The sequence below is a fragment of the Strongylocentrotus purpuratus genome, unplaced genomic scaffold (assembly GCF_000002235.5).
Source record: "Strongylocentrotus purpuratus isolate Spur 01 unplaced genomic scaffold, Spur_5.0 spur5_scaffold_14, whole genome shotgun sequence".
NCBI lineage: Eukaryota > Metazoa > Echinodermata > Echinoidea > Camarodonta > Strongylocentrotidae > Strongylocentrotus > Strongylocentrotus purpuratus.
In genome coordinates this window covers 11,098,762-11,115,837 of record NW_022145599.1, presented here as the reverse complement: position 1 = coordinate 11,115,837, position 17,076 = coordinate 11,098,762, and the positions used below count along the sequence as shown (strand labels likewise).

Genomic DNA, 17,076 nt, shown 5'->3' with positions numbered 1-17,076 from the left:
TCTCTTGGGAATTTAATAGCATGTGATGATTTGTCCAGAAAGATTTGGTAAATTTTGGTCAATATGAATTTAAATTTCATTTGGCCCCAGACTGTGTCATTAGGTGTACATCATATTTCTTCCTCAGAATCAACTACTACACAAGACACCACAGCGATGTCTTCGACGGAAGCCACCACCTCACACCCTACCACAACGACTCGTAAGAAAACTTCATTTACACTACCTCTTCTTCATCCCCCCCCCCCCTCTGTGTGTGTGTGTGTGTGTGTCTCTCTCTCTCTCTCCCTCTCTCTCTCTCTCTCTCTCTCTCTCTCTCTCTCTCTCTCTCTCTCTCTCTCCCCCTCTCTCTCTCCTCTCTCTCTCTCTTTCTCTCTATATCCCTCTCTCACCCTCTCTCTCTCCCTCTCTTTCTTTCGTTCTCTTTAACCATGCTCACCCTTTTTGATTACCATTTTCTAAATTTCTTCAATCATCCTCACTCTCTGCCTCTGTCTCTCTTTCCTTTTCCGTCTTTTCTTTATCTCTCGATTTCTTTGTTTTAAGAATTCTCACTTCCCTTTTCTCTTTTCATATTTCTTTCTCCGTCTCTCCATGCCTCTCTCTTTCGATTTCACGTTCAAGTGTAAAACAACATGCTACAACGTGAAGCAATCTCTCGTTCTCGGCAGCCGCTCAGGCCTCAAATGCTAGGAATTGAATGTAATGTGATGATTTGTTAAATTTGGGTTAATATTAATTCAAATCTATTCTTGTCCTCACATATTGCTCCGATTGTCTCATTTTCGCTCGCTCGATCACTGCAGCACAAACATAGCTCGTTCGACGTCACTACCAAAGTAGCCAATCAGCTGTCAATGATGTCATATTGAATGCGGCGGCAAATATATTTTGTGAAATTATCGAGAAATCGACTATTTCTAATTGCAAACTAGTTTTATTTTTGGATGGAAAAGCAGCCATAGTTATCTTGACATTCATTGAAGTAATCAGAATAGGGTAACTTTCTTCTCAGATGATTCAAGAGGTCCATTTTGTAGATAATTTTTTAATTTCTTAGAATGTTCCACTGTGTTGCAGGGTACCGGGTGTATGCCATTGGGTGTGATGTGTTCGCGCGCTATAAGTACAGGCCACCGCGCCGTCGGGTGTATTCTCGTACTGATGTAGGTGCAAAGCTAGAATGGCTACCACGCCCACTTCCCTTTCTATGCCTTTCTGAACATTCCTTTTCTTCTCAATACAATAACTTTCACATGCCTAAGTTATTCAAACCATACCGCCTCGCTACTTCCATTACGTAATCATTAAAAGGATCCGCATATACAACATTTACCTGCTATACGTTGTACTGCAGGAAAATACCAATCTCCCTGGTATAAGGCCCGGTCACACAGAGGGGACGCATGGGGAACGCACGGCCAGCGCATTGGAAATGTGCAATTTTGGCCAGTGCGTTGTCGTGCGCCCAACTTTTGTCGAAGCTACAGCTAACTGACACCAAATGCATAGCGTGTTGCTAGCGCGCTGGACGCATACAGGGCGCACACAGGGCGCACACAGGGCGCACACAGGGCGCACATGATAACAACTTCCACGAATGCACAGCGTGTTGCTAGCGCGCTGGACGAATGGTCCACGCATGCACCGCGTTCTACGACGCACGGCCAGCGCATTGGAAATCGGAAAAGAACGTGTGCCTAACTTTTGTCATAATTTTGGAAAAGCTAGCGAGCTGACACAAAATGCACGGCGTGTAGCTAGCGCGCTGTGCGTATACAGGGCGTGTGCTCCACGCATGTCTGGCGCTGGTCTAGCGCGCTCCACGCATGTCTGGCGTGCCTTTGGCGTGTATATTCATGCGTCGAGCTCGGCGCACGTTTTTGAGCATGCTCAAAAAATCCCGACGCACACAGCGAATGACGACGCATGCATAGCGCTGGTCCAGCGTTGGTCCAGCGCGCTCGACGAACGAGTAACGAATGATGACGCACGCCTAGCGAACGACAACGCACTGGCCCAAATTGCAAATTTCCAATGCGCTGGCCGTGCGTTCCCCATGCGTCCTCCCTGTGTGACCGGGCCTTTACAGTCCAAACGATAAATATGTGCCTTTAACGAAGCAGGCGACAATCGGCGTAGCAGACGACACTTGATAGTAATTTTGTATGTGAGATTGCTTTGCTAAATATAAATTACTTTGTTAATGAATATCAACTAAAATTTCTTTTACATTTCTTTAAACCATCATTGATATTTAATTATTCATGAGTGAGTAAAAGAAACATACCAAACTATATAATTATATGAAATACTTTGTGGCAATTAGGGGAGTTTGACGTGATGACCGATTGCACCCCTCTGTTAATAACCGAATAGTCCATGGTGTGTCATGAATATTCATGTTTTTGCTTACCTCGGCTAAATGTTTGCTTTCACTAAATTGAAAAATTACGGTGGGGGGTTGGATGAAATGTACATAATGAAATAGGCAGAAGTGATCTATGATAATTCATGCTTTTTATGTTTCGTGTGCTCGACCTATAATCTTCAAATCGCTTGGCAAACTGAGTCTAAAGTTAGACTTGTTTCACATGTGTATTATAGGCAATGACGAGCTTGCAACCTATTTTGAAAAATTACGGTGGGTGAACTTTCAAAAGTCAATGAGACATGAGGGCTCCAATGAAAGAGCTAGTGATAACGTACGTCGGGGTGGATGTGCTTTTCGTTAAAACAAAAAATGAATTTTTAACGATTTAAAAAAAAAAAAAAAAACGTCCATAGGCTAACATGTTAGGCTGCTGACTCTGACCATGCTCTGACGATAGGGAAGGTTGTGAAATGAGACTAAACGGAGCAATATGGATTGTTTTATCAGGTGTATATATCGTATTTCTTCTTCAGAATCAACTACTACACAAGACACCACAACGATGTCTACGACGGAAGCCACACATCCTACCACTACTACTCGTAAGAAAACGACATTTTAATACACACACTCTCTCTCTCTCTCTCTATATATATATATATTGCTCTTCTTTCCTCTTTTCTCTCTCTCCCTCTCTCTCTCTCTCACCATGCTCACTTTTTCGGTTTAAAATCTTTCCATTTTTTTCAATTAACCCTCACTCTCCGTTTGTCTCTTTCTCTCTCTCTGCCTCTTTTTTCTCTCTCGATTTCTACTTTATATGATTTCTCACTTCCCTTCTCTCTCTCCAATGTTCCGTCTATCCATGCTTCTCTCTTTCGCTTTCACGTTCACGTGTATACAATATATGCTACAACGTGAAGCAACTTTTTGTTCTCGGCAGCCGCTCAGGCGTCAAAAGCTAGGAATTGAATATCATGTGACGATTAATTTTGTCTATTTGGTCAATATGAATTTAAATTTTGATTTGCGCCCAGATTGTGTCATCAGGTGTATATCATATTTCTTCCTCAGAATCAACTACTACACCAGACACCACAACGATGTCTGCGACGGGAACCACCACCTCACACCCTACCACAACGACTCGTAAGAAAACTTCATTTTATACACCACATCTCCCCCCCCTCTCTCTCTCTCTCTCTCTCTCTCTCTTTCTTTCTCTCTTTCTCTCTCTCTCTCTCTCTCTCTCTCGCTTTCTTTCGTTCTCTTTTATGCCTGAGTCACATATAAACTGGGCCCCGTGCGATTTTCCCTACCCGGCGGCTTGCCGTGGATTTAGAGGCCGTACGGGAACCTTCCGATTTCCATTTCTACGGCATGTGTGGTCACATATTCTGCGGCGCCCGGGAGGTGACCGGTGAAAATTGGTCGAGTGAAATGCAGGGCGCCCGTAAGGGTGCCGGCAGGGTGCCGGCCGGGTGCCGGCCGTTAAGCTTACGGGCTCCGTCCGATGAGCAGGGACACCCAGGCCTCCCGGAAGGTGCCCTGCCGGGGCCCGGCCGGGTGCCGTGCGGTGCACTGAACTATGTGTCCTCTGACATCTGCACCTTCTGTATTTAAATCTCTCTCTCTATCTATTATAAATGTATTCATTCACCCTCACTCTTGTCTCTGTCTCTCTTTCTTTCACCGTCTTTTCATCTCTCTCGATTTCTAAATTATATGAATTCTCACTTCCCTTACTCTTTTCAAATTTCTTTCTCCGTCTCTCCATGCCTCTCTCTTTCACTTTCACGTTCAAGTGCGAACAATATGCTACAACGTGAAGCAACCTCTTGTTCTCGGCAGCCGCTCAGGCGTCAAATGCTAGGAATTAACTAGCATGTGATGATTTGTCCAGTAAGCTTTGTTAAATGTTGGTAAATATAAATTTTTAATTTCATTTGGCCCCAGATTGTGTCATCAGGTGTATATCATATTTCTTCCTCAGAATCAACTACTACACAAGACACCACAACGATGTCTTCGACGGGAGCCACCACCTCACACCCTACCACAACGACTCGTAAGAAAGTTTCATTTACACCACCTCTCCCTCCCCTCTCTCTGTCTGTCTGTCTCTCTCTCTCTCTCTCTCTCCTATCTCTCTTCCTCTCTTTCGTTCGTTCTCTTTAACCATGCTCACCCTTTTTGATTACCATTTTCTAAATTTCTTCAATCATCCTCACTCTCTGCCTCTGTCTCTCTTTCCTTTTCCGTCTTTTCTTTATCTCTCGATTTCTGTGTTTTAAGAATTCTCACTTCCCTTTTCTCTTTTCATATTTCTTTCTCCGTCTCTCCATGCCTCTCTCTTTCACTTTCACGTTCAAGTGCGAACAATATGCTACAACGTGAAGCAACCTCTTGTTCTCGGCAGCCGCTCAGGTCTCAATAGCTAGTAATTGAATATAATGTGAAGATTTGTTAGATTTGGGTTAATATGAATTCAAATCTATTCTTGCCCTCAGATTGTTTTATCAGGTGTTTATATCTTATTTCTTCCTCAGAATCAACTACAACACAAGACACCATAACGATGTCTACGACGGAATCCACCACCTCACACCCTACCACTACTACTCGTAAGAAAACTTCATTTACATTATCTCTCTCTTTAGGAATTTAATAGCATGTGATGATATTTGTCCAGAAAGATTTGGTAAATTTTTGGCAATACAACTTTAAATTTCATTTGGCCCCAGATTGTGTCATTAGGTGTATATCATATTTCTTCCTCAGAATCAACTACTACACAAGACACCAGAGCGATGTCTACGACGGAAGCTACCACCTCACACCCTACCACAACGACTCGTAAGAAAACTTCATTTACACCACCTCTCCATCTCTCTGTCTCACTTCTCTCTCTCTCTCTCTCTCTCTCTCTCTCTCTATCTCTCCCTCTCTCTCATCTCTCTCCCTCCCTCTCTCTCTCTCTGTCTCCTCTCTCCCCTCTCTCTCTCTCTCTCTATCTCTCCCTCTCTCTCTCTCTCTCTCTTTCTCTTTCTCTAGCTCTCTGTCACCCTCTCTCCCTCTTTCTTTCGTTCTCTCCAACCACGCTAACCATTTTTTATGCCTCGCTTCAAAGTAGCCGGGGGCATTATGTTTTCTGGTTGTCCGTCCGTCCGTCCATCTGTAGGTCCCGTTCTCGTGACCGGGTTATCTGAAGAACCTATTGATGAATTCCCGCCAAACTTGGGTCATGTATGTATCTTGCAGAGCCAATGAAGTGATTAGATTTTGAGGTCACAAAGTCAAAGGTCACATGGCTCATTATATATGCAAAAATAGCTCGTGATTACAATATCATTAGAACCGATTGACGGATTACCATCAAACTCAAGAAATGTATCTATTTTGCAGAGCCAATGAACTGATTAGATTTTGAGGTCACAAGGTCAAAGGTCACAGAGCTCGTTATGTATGCAAAAATAGCTCGTGCTTACATTTATCATTAGAACCGATTGACGGATAGTTCTAAGGTCATGGGGCTCATTATGTATGCAAAAATAGCTTGTGAACATATCAATATAACCGACGGACGGATTACTTTCAAACTCAAGGCGTGTAAGTATCTTGCAGAGCCAATGAACTGATTAGATTTGAGGGTCATGAGTTAAAAGATCAAAGAGTCATACATGTATATGAAAAATAGCCTGTAATCACGATATTCTGAGAACCTGTTAATGGATTGCAATCAAACTTGAATTGGAAAAATTGCTTCTGTTTTGGTTTGTAAAATCGCTCCATGGCAGAGGCATCATTTTTGACTGCGCGTAGTCGAAGATCCATCTAGTTATTACCATTTTCTAAATTTCTTCATTCACCCTCACTCTCTGTCTCTCTCTCTGTCTCTCTTTCTATCTCCGTCTTTTCTTTCTCTCTCGATTTCTATGTTGTATGAATTCTCACTTCCCTTTCTCTCTTCAAATTTCTTTCGCCGTCTCTCCATGCTTCTCTCTTTCGCTTCCATGTTCACGTGGAATGGAAGCGAAAGAGAGAAGCATGGAGAGACGGCGAAAGAAATTTGAAGAGAGAAAGGGAAGTTAGAATTCATACAACATAGAAATCGAGAGAGAAAGAAAAGACGGAGATAGAAAGAGAGACAGAGAGAGTGAGAGAGAGAGAGAGACAGAGAGTGAGGGTGAATGAAGAAATTTAGAATATGGTAATAACTAGATGGATCTTCGACTGCGCGCAGTCAAAAATGATGCCTCAGCCATGGAGCGATTTTACAAACCAAAACAGAAGCAATTTTTCAAATTCAAGTTTGATTGTAATCCATTAACAGGTTCTCAGAATATCGTGATTACAGGCTATTTTTCATATACATGTATGACTCTTTGATCTTTTACCTCATGACCCTCAAATCTAATCAGTTCATTGGCTCTGCAAGATACATACACGCCTTGAGTTTGAAAGTAATCCGTCCGTCGGTTATATTGATATGTTCACAAGCTATTATTGCATACATAATGAGCCCCATGACTTTAGAACTATCCGTCAATCGGTTCTAATGATAAATGTAATCACGAGCTATTTTTGCATCCATAACGAGCTCTGTGACCTTTGACCTTGTGACCTCAAAATCTAATCAGTTCATTGGCTCTGCAAAATAGATACATTTCTTGAGTTTGATGGTAATCCGTCAATCGGTTCTAATGATATTGTAATCACGAGCTATTTTTGCATATATAATGAGCCATGTGACCTTTGACTTTGTGACCTCAAAATCTAATCAGTTCATTGGCTCTGCAAGATACATACATGACCCAAGTTTGGCGGGAATCCATCAATAGGTTCTTCAGATAACCCGGTCACCAGAACGGGACGTACAGATGGACGGACGGACGGACAACCCGAAAACATAATGCCCCCGGCTACTTTGTAGCGAGGCATAAAAAATGGTGATCGTGGTTGGAGAGAACGAAAGAAAGAGGGAGAGAGGGTGACAGAGAGCTAGAGAAAGAGAAAGAGAGAGAGAGAGAGAGAGGGAGAGAGAGAGAGAGAGAGAGAGGGTAGAGGGAGGGAGAAAAGAGCGAGATTGGGAGAGTGATAGTTTAAATTAAGTTTTCTTATGGGTGATAGGGCGTAAGGTGGTTGACTCTATCATTGAGAGAATGAGGGGAACAACTAATAATTATGAGCCGGTCTTGTTCAGCAAATAGCACAATGTGATACAAAGTTTCTATTCGCTTCCAAATAATGTAATCTAGTTTCAGACCTATAATTGATTCCTTAAGCGAGAAATTTTCCGGTCCAAAATACTTTGAGGTAATGACTAGAAAGCGATGGAAAGAAGATGGAGCAATAAGTAATTTTGAAAAAAGAAAATGAGAGAATATTGGTGGGTAACTGATCAAGTTCCTTGGCAAAAATTTACAATGACATAAATGATAAAGAACATAAACTAATAACCAGAGGAGTTTACCAACAAAATACCTATTTTGCTTAATATTGTTTAAGTTTGTAATGATAAAATAAATACCGTGATAATACCATTTTGATTATGCATTTTTGATGCTATATCACATAGGCCTATATTGTGATACTGATACTACTACTACAACTACTGCTGCTACATCTTTGTTTGGGTTCATATGAGATATTTTTCAGGCTGCAATTTCAACTTTACTTAAGCTAACATTAATGGCATAAGCTTACCAAACAATGAGGAGACACACTTGACGAGAGTTAAACTGTGCCGTTTCAACTAAGGTTCATGGAGAAGAAAACTCTTGAGCATTTTACCATAACTTTGTTCAACCGGCCCAGTAGATTGACGCTCCAAAATAGATCCCTCACAATGATTGTATGGTTTGTAAAATGGAAATGGTTCTGAGCATGTACTCGAAACTATTCACGTTTTAATGCGTTTCCTGGACGAGAAGAAAGATATAATTTAACCAATTTTATTGTACTAAGTATAGTGTCTTTTATAGTCATTATATGCGAAGCGAAACTCGAAACATCCACTTGGGTTTTATTGGTGCCTCCGTCCAGTAGCCATTAGCATTAGGAACGCCCAGAAAATAATATCAACAGGAAAGATGTTGATATTTGATCTTACGAGCATACATTTAATTTCTCTCAGTTACTTTACTATTCACATTAAAACAATAATTATGCACGTAATTGGTATAGAGTTTCACGGGTAATATTGTCTAAAGTGGGAGCACTGGGGTATATTGATGAAGGATCTTGACTCTCATAAGATAGATGTTAGGTTCGATCCTTGTTTGGTGCTTACATTCTTAGTTAATGTGTTTTGCCCAAGCAGATATGTCCCTCTTGACCCAGGTATATCAAATGGGTTTCTGTGGCCCCCAGTAAGAGCAGTATTAATACAGATGTGGCTACCCTGTACAAATAAGACCAAAGTATCCATTATCTATTATACAGAGCGCAAGAAGACAGTAGTGAGCTTGTGTTGTGTACAGGAATGAATGATTTACGGAATAAGACCAACTAGTGAAAATGAGAGGGAGAGAGAGAGAGAGAGAGGGGGAATGACAGACAGAGAGAGAGAGAGAGATGAAGAGAGAGGGAGAGGGGAGAGAGATAAAGATAACATGCTAACTTGTAGTTGTAGTGGGATTATGTGTGGTCGAGTCCGACATAGGATTGGTTGTTGCTTTACGAGAAGTAGTGGATGCTGAAAACGAATTTAAAGTACAAGTCCACTCCAAAAATAACTTACTTTCAATAGAAGCAGAAAAATCAGAAAAACCAATCAAAATTAATAAGAAAGTTTTTGAAAAAGTATGTAAAACTATGTAACAAGTGAAATCACTACACAAATTTGCCAATTTGGTTATCTGTTTGTGACGTCAAATCTTCACTATATATCAATTGCTTGATATAGTTTAATCCCATTAATTTCCAATTTTCTCACTAAGAATCTTATTTCTTCACACCAGCATCCAAGTTAGATTGATCGTAATATGTTTTTGTGTGGATGCACTAATATAGAGTTTTTGTTTTTAGTTAAATTATGAAAATGTGAATTTTGATAAACTGTTTATTTAAAAATTAATAATTATGAATATACAATATTCAGAAAATAGTATCAATTCTTCAAAGTTCATAAAAGATTTTATGCAATTCCATGTACGCAATATGATACAAATCATGTAACCTGGGCTAAGACATTGGGATATCAAGTTTTGGGGGATAAAAAGAGAAATTAATGGGATTAAACTATATAAAGCAATTGTTAAATAGTGAGGACATGACGTCATAAACTGATTATCATAATCATTATGGCAATTTGCGTTGTGATTCTCATTATTCCATAGTTTTACTTACTTTTTCAAAAATTCAAAACTATCTTATTAGTTATCCGATTTTGCTCAAACTTTGTTTCATTAGTTTGTCTGATTTTTCTGCTTCTATCGAAAGTAAATTATTTTTGGAGTGGACTTGCCTTTTAAGTTTAACGTAGACGTTTGATTTCGAGCGATACAAAAATGCATTTTTAAATTTCTACTCGTGAACATTAGGTTTAAGAGAGAAACAGAAAAATGTAACACATACATTGGGCAAGAAATGGGAACAGGAAGGTAAAGAGAGAGAGAGAGAGAGAGAGAGAGAGAGGAGGGGAGAGAGAGAGAAGAGAGGGAGAGAGAAAAGAGCCAGAGTGGGAGAGGGATAGTTTAAATGAACCTTTCTTATGGGTGATAGGACGTGAGGTGGTTGACTCCATCATTGAGAGGAAAAAATAATAATGATGTGCCATTCTTGTACAGCAAATAGCACAATGTGATACAAAGTTTTTATTTGCTTCCAAATAATGTAGTCTAGTTTCAGACCTATAATTGATTCCTTAACCGAGAAGTTTTCCGATTCAAATACTTTGAGGTAATGACTAGAAAGCAATGGAAAGAAGATGAAGCAATAAGTAATTGTGAAAAAAGAAAATGAAAGAATAATGGTGGGTAACTGATCAAGTTCCTTGGCAAAAACTTACAATGACATGATGATAAAGAACATAAAATAATAACCAGAGGAGTTAACCCACATAAATACATATTTTGCTTAGTATTGTTTAGGTTTGTAATGATAAAATAAATACCATGATAATAACATTTTGATTATGCAATTTTGATGCTATATCATATAGGCCTATATTGTGAAAATATGTTTTGGATTTGTGTTAATAATCCGTGTAAACACTGGAAAAAAGCTACCGGCAATTTCATATCGTACTTCATGTGAGAATCATTCTTCTTCTTTTACATTGTTCCACAATGTCGGTTTGGAAAATTAGATTAGAAACGGTAAAATGGAGTATGATATTTTCACGTGACTTGGTTATGAAATATCGCATTTTCATGTTTTTGTCTACATTCTTCTTTTATCTGAGGTAATTTACATGCTTATTTGGGATTTGATTATAAATCCTAGCATCTCAGAAAATTGATTCATGAACGAATTGGTCAGATTTAATTTTCATGGATTTTTTTTTTCATTTTCTCTTTTACGAGTCTAAAATTCTTTTTGCCCAATTGATCGTGAGCCCGGCAGCCACTGAGCGGCGCCATATCGACGTTGCTCTATCCCGTATTGTTGAACGCCAAACAAGGTAGCAGCAACTCCCGTCTTTTAACGTCTTTTGGTATGACTGCCGTGTGTGTGCGGTTTGTGAAGGGTGTGTGTATGTGGAGAAAAGTTATATGTTCCTGATATGTAACCAGAAAAAGAGTAGCTTCACCATGCCTCCGTAAGTTTATCCTGGTGTCTTTACATACCCCTTCACGCACCTGATTTATATGTTCCCACACTTAACTCCATCACTTCTCTACAAAGATATAACCCAAAGAGAGGAGAAGAACTTTGAGAAAGTGAGGCAGAGGCGGCGCTCGGGGGGGGGGGGGGCACAGTGTCCCCAACTTTTCAAGTATCCCAAAAGTGCCCCTTTTTACATAAAAGAATTGCCCGTTTATCTTTGCAAAAGTGCCCCTTTTACTTTGACAAGTGCCCTATTACTTAGTAAAAGTGCCCCTTCCCCTTTTCGACTCTGATAAGTGCCCCTTTTTTGACACGTGCCCCTTATCCTTCGACAAGTTCCCTTTTCCTTAGCAATAAGTGTCCATTTTCCATTCTCATAAGCGCCCTTTTTAATCTCTAGCAAGTGCCCCTTTTCAGGTACGAGAAGTGCCCCCTTTCACCTCTGATAATTGCCCCATTCAAATCTGAGATGTGCCCTTTTTACTTTGACAAGTGCCCCTTTTCCTTTTTAAAAAGTGCCTTTGCCCCTTTTAATAACTACCCGTTTGACTTGAACTCAGGTAAGCGCTCCTTTTATTTTCACTTTCATTTATTATAAGTGCCCCTTTTTCATTCTCATAAGTGCCTCTTTTCATATCTGGTCAGTGCCCCTTTTCACCTCTGATAAATGCCCCCAATATTGATTCGGATCAATCGCAACTCTTTATAGTAGTAGTAGCTCTGTGCAGAGCTAATTTATTTCATTTACCACATTATACAAACAATGACATAGCAAAAAAGTAGCACTGAAATATCTTTGACATTTTTTTGTATAGTCTTAATGGAAAAAAAAACGAGCCTACTTGGAAGAACCTTCTCGGAAGCAATGCTTGTTGGGTGAAATACATTTGAAAGATTACCGAGTCAAAAAAAGATGACGGAGTAAAAAAAAAAACATATAAGAAAAGTTGCAGGCTGACAAGATGAATATGGTAGATGAAGGAAATAAGGGTGAGAGAGTGACAAACAGGGAAAGCGGGAAAACAGCAGAAAGAGACGAAGGAGAAGAGAGAAAGGGTGCATGGCCATGAGGAATCATTTTTGAGTAGTATGATATGGAAACAAATCATACACGAGTCATGATGTGAACAAATGGCCAGTTCGGCCAAATACGAAAAACTGGGTAGATATTCTAATACGTCTGAAATAAAAAAAAAAAGTGCTAAGGGCACTTTTGAATCCACTTAATGAGGGCTTTTCTTGCAATGTGCCGGAAAGGGCACTCCAATATTTTGGGGTAGTGAAAGTAAAGATTCTGCTGAAAAATACCGTTCTCGATTTTGGTAGGTGATACGAGCTTGCCAATCTCGTGGGATAACTATGTTATTCAGTATTTTTGTTAAACATATTTGAGAGAACTTGATGCAATTCATTTTTCTGAAGTGTGTACATAAAATTCCTTATGTTCAACACATTACTTGCGTGAAAGAGTTCATGAGTATGAGCGCGGAAATTGGTGTGATATATTATGATTCCCAGTGCTTTCTGATTGGTTGTCCTAAGGGGTAGTTGTCCCAGGGGGTAGTCGTCCTAGAGGGTGATTGTCCCAGGGGGTAGTCGTCCTAGAGGGTGATTGCCCTAGGGAGTAGTTGACTGGGGGTGGTTATCCGGGGTGGATGTCCAGGGGGTAGGTGTCCTAGAACCGGGTATTATCAATAACTTCGTTATTAACTTTAAAATGAAGAGATAGATTGCTCGAAAACGCTCTTCAAAGATTATAATATTTTGTGAATCAGTAACATGGGGCCCGGACGTGGGGACATCATTTGTTATAAGAGGTGCATCAAACGATTATCGAAACACGCTTTTTGATGATCCGATCTGCGTCCTTGATGTAGCGTACAGCAGAGAAGAAAAAGGAATGGAGATAGGAGTGAAAGATAGAAGACATACGGGAAAAGAGACAGAGGGAGTATGTACGTGTGTCTGTTTCACTTTGAAATACAATTTGTTTGATGTTTCCACTCTAAAGGAGCCAGTGATCCCCTCCCGCCCTGGTCAATCTGCCCCCTCAAATTATGATCAGAGTGTTTCAACTGGAGTGCCGCGAGAGTATTTTAGTTATATAAAAAAATGTATTTTAAAATAACGTCAACTTCAAACACTGCAAGATGCCCAAACATACCTGTGCCCAAGCATAATATAAACGGATCCCGCTGGGCATTCCTGTGAAGAAATATATTTTAGAGATAGTAAAGTGTATTTTTTTCTCGGTCGCGTCGCTCTCCTGCAAAATGTAGAAACGGGATAGGTCCATAAACATCCCCATATGATGACATGATGATATTCGGGCAGCATGGCGTCCGAATATATCCTTATTTATTGTAGTTTTATATCGAAATGAAATTTATACCACAACAAAGTGTATTTTTTGCCCTCGTTCGCTTCACAAAATTAATACATCAGGATGATTCCTAGCAACAAGATGATCGAATATATAATCTTGTATTTTATCTAGTGTATATTGATGATTAAATGACATTTTTGCCAAAATGATGAAAGTGCTACAATTTTCCCACTTTCATTTTTTCTGAAGGTTCATAATTCTGAAACACAAATTTCCCCACAAAAAAGATGATACAAGGTTCTATCTCATTTTCGGAATTATTCACGTTCGTAGTAAGGAACCTCCGGATTGATAAACCTTCGGTAAATCGATATGAAACCGTGTTTACTATGCCACGTGAATTTTGGAATGATCACATGAATGCCAATTGCAAGAGTCTATTCTCGACGCTACTTTTTACGGCTCAGAGAAAACATCTGCCGTAACGAAGTCCTGAATCCGTCATTGATCACGGAGTAGACGAAGGCGTTGACGATGTGGTTGGTGAGCCGCAGTGCAGTCAGGACTTCGAAGATTGTATCAAGAACTCGATTTCGATCGATCGCGATGAGGACGTTCTTAGAGAGGACGCTGTAAACGATCTGGGGCATCCAAGTGGCGAAGAAGTAGACGGTGATGACGAGCAACATCCGCGTCGTCTTCCGACCCATATCGGACTCTTTTGATTTCGACGCACGTGCACGATTCGGAAGTTGACGACGGCAAAGGCGGCTGAGAAACGAAGGTCGTGAAAATTGTTTCCTGGGTTGACTTGGGTATGGCGGTGATTGGGCGTTGCCATGTGTGACAATGACAGCTTGGCAAGAACCATCGGGGTCCAGGTGTGTCCTCTGTCGATAAAATGATAGGTATAAAGATTTTATTGCATAGAATTTTCCTTTTAGACACAATTAGATCGAGGAAGGAAGATGGTTTGACCATGGAACCTACTACAGATAGACTAATAATGAGAGTCTTTCTTTGATCACATCATGACCGCCGTCACCGGTATGTTGATGAGGACATTCATTTGACGCGACAATGTTGATTATGTAATCACGCATCATCACAGTCAAAAGAACTTTTTACATTTCTTCAGATTCTTTTCGCTGGGCCAAGGCCGAGAGTGTAGTTTCAGGAAAAGTATCGTGATTTAAGACCAGTTAGAGGAGCAGTGAACCCCAATGTATGACAATTTGTGTGATATCAAATTGATTGTTAAATAAGTGGACACTGGTGGACATACATCTGGACTTGCCTAACTTTGAAAAATACATATTCTTGTATAATATTACCTTCCATTCCTTGGAAATGGATAGGATAAGTTTTAAAATGAAGTGTAAAATCCGGGGTAAAATCATTGTGTAACAGCCAAATTTACACGTTTCTCTCGTAAACTACTTCTAATTTCCTATTGAAAACTTAATATACGTCAATATTCATATTATGTACGCCACAACTGCACATGCATTTCCGTGATTTAAAGCGATCCAGTTTCTTTTGCGCAGGTATTTTATAGATTCTTCAAGGCACAATTTTGGTCTTTTATGGCCGACTGGCGGCGGTCGTGATGACATCAAAGCTTGAAAGCATGTAAGCAATGTCATAATGATTCTTTTGACAGAGTCAGGTGCATGAATATATTATGGTACCGATCAGTGTTCATTTGTAGTAGGTCCATAGTTTGATTAATATATTATAGCGGTCGTCATATTTTGTATGCTACTAATTACGAAATTCTGCATAATTACAAATCTGAATTTTCTTTCCGCATAATCACAACTCTAGCTATTTCAGAACAACGTAAATTCATATGTATTTCCAAACTCGGGGATTTAAAAAGAAGTCTGTAAGAGTAATTCAATGTCATGAAACATGTTTTTCTAGATCATCTGTCTTACCTCTTATATTATACAATTTGTTTCTAGTTCAAGCCTGTACAACAAACCAAGACAATAATAGCAAGTGTTCTGGTGATGGCACGTAACCAATTAGGCCTACATCATCTTACCTTGGACATCGGATCGGACCTCGACAGCCTCGTCGATCCAGCAGAATATGGCAGGAAGTTGGCTGTCGGTGAAAGGTTGTCCGTTTTTATCGATGTTATATCCGTTGATATGTTCTCTACGAAGAGGCTATTATCAATATGCATTTTGAAGTTGGAGGTTAGAGAATCAGCAGTCACCAAGCTCTTCACAACCTTGCTAGGTTGGATGGTGGCGATGGGGACTGTATTGCCTACGAGCTTGTCGTGAATCTTAGCTCTCTTTTGGAGGAAAGCGTATATGATCATGTACATGATCGAGCTCGTAATCAACGACAAGGCGAATATGAGCACAAAGGCTACTGACATCATCAAGGTCGCCATGTACGATATCATTTGGGTGCATTTATCGCCTCTCAATTCCGAACGCGCGACCTCGAATACCGTTCCGGGTATGTTGATGGCGACGCCGACGCCCACGACGACCATCGATGCCAAAATCGACGACCTCTTCGTGAGGCGACCGTGACGTCGTAGGGGACGGCATACCGCCAGGTAGCGGTCGACGCTGATGACGGTTGTGAAGAATAGTGACATGAATGCACCCGATGTCTCGGCGAGGTAGGCGAAGCGGCAAAGACCGGTCGTTACCAACGAATAGAAGCAGCTGCGGATGATGAGGGCGGGGGTGAAGACGCAGGCGAGGAAATCGACGATACCCTGGCCGATGATCAACACATCTGTGCTCGTCTTTCGTTTCTTCCTGCCGTATATGAGGAGGATGATGACATTGCCAGGAATCCCGATCACCAAGACGAGAGCGTAATAAGTCAGGATAATAGCGACATTGTTGTTGATGCCATCGTCGTCGTCTTGCCCTTCCCGATCATCATCCAAAACTGTAACGTTCATCCTGGGGAACATATTCTGCCGGTGCATGTCACTTTGAGATAAGCGAACACGAAGCAACAATTTCACAGCATAATGCAAATAGTAGGTGACTTTAGTTTTCCAAATTAAATCAAAGGATGTAATCAAATCGCGATAAGATCAAAGCTCATAATAGTGGATGTCAGAAAGAACATTATATTTGACATGTTCTTAGGAGGAGCAAGTATCACTCAAAAGTTTCCTTCGCAAGTTACTGCTGTAAAATATATCAACAGTCTCATTTGACTGAGGGTGTCAACGTAGGATGAAGTCGAAAATCTTACATCGACTCGAATGACATTTAATTCTGGGGGAGAATCACAACTGACAGCTGAAAATCGAAGCTATAAATACCTTTCAAATTAATTTCCAGAGATGAGAGAGAGACGCTTAGTATTGGGAGTACATGCTCACCATGGCCCTGCACGTATCCTGGGAACATCAAGTTCCTTTATGAGACAGCTTTTGCATCAGTGCTTTGAGATGGCAACGATGGTCGATTTCTCTTTCGACGTCGCTGAACTCGTCAATAGTCGTGTTTTAATTACAGATGCCATTCAAGTGATAACAACAAGTCGAAACCGTGCGAGATGACCTTATAGTTGAGTACTTTGGCTTGTCCGCTCCATGAGCCTGATTGCATTTTGA

At 40.5% G+C, this 17,076-nt stretch overlaps 2 protein-coding genes across 2 annotated transcripts in view; one reads left to right on the top strand and one right to left on the bottom strand.

Moving 5' to 3' along the window:
• The window catches only part of LOC115923724 (histidine-rich glycoprotein-like), a 6,069-nt gene extending 835 nt beyond the window's left edge, over positions 1 to 5,234 (top strand). The window contains exons 3-8 of the mRNA XM_030984997.1: positions 128 to 202; positions 2,908 to 2,976; positions 3,449 to 3,523; positions 4,368 to 4,442; positions 4,924 to 4,998; positions 5,156 to 5,234. Of these exons, the coding sequence (XP_030840857.1) occupies positions 128 to 202; positions 2,908 to 2,976; positions 3,449 to 3,523; positions 4,368 to 4,442; positions 4,924 to 4,998; positions 5,156 to 5,234 (448 nt within the window). The remainder of the gene's footprint in view (positions 1 to 127; positions 203 to 2,907; positions 2,977 to 3,448; positions 3,524 to 4,367; positions 4,443 to 4,923; positions 4,999 to 5,155) is intronic.
• Positions 5,235 to 13,921: 8,687 nt separating this feature from the next.
• Positions 13,922 to 16,410, bottom strand: LOC115923723 (somatostatin receptor type 2-like). The gene is made up of 2 exons (XM_030984996.1): positions 15,523 to 16,410; positions 13,922 to 14,362 (listed from the first exon to the last, which is right to left on the bottom strand). Exons 1-2 carry the CDS (start codon positions 16,408 to 16,410, stop codon positions 13,922 to 13,924), a joined length of 1,329 nt encoding a protein of 442 aa, XP_030840856.1.
• Between the last annotated feature and the right edge of the window lie 666 nt (positions 16,411 to 17,076).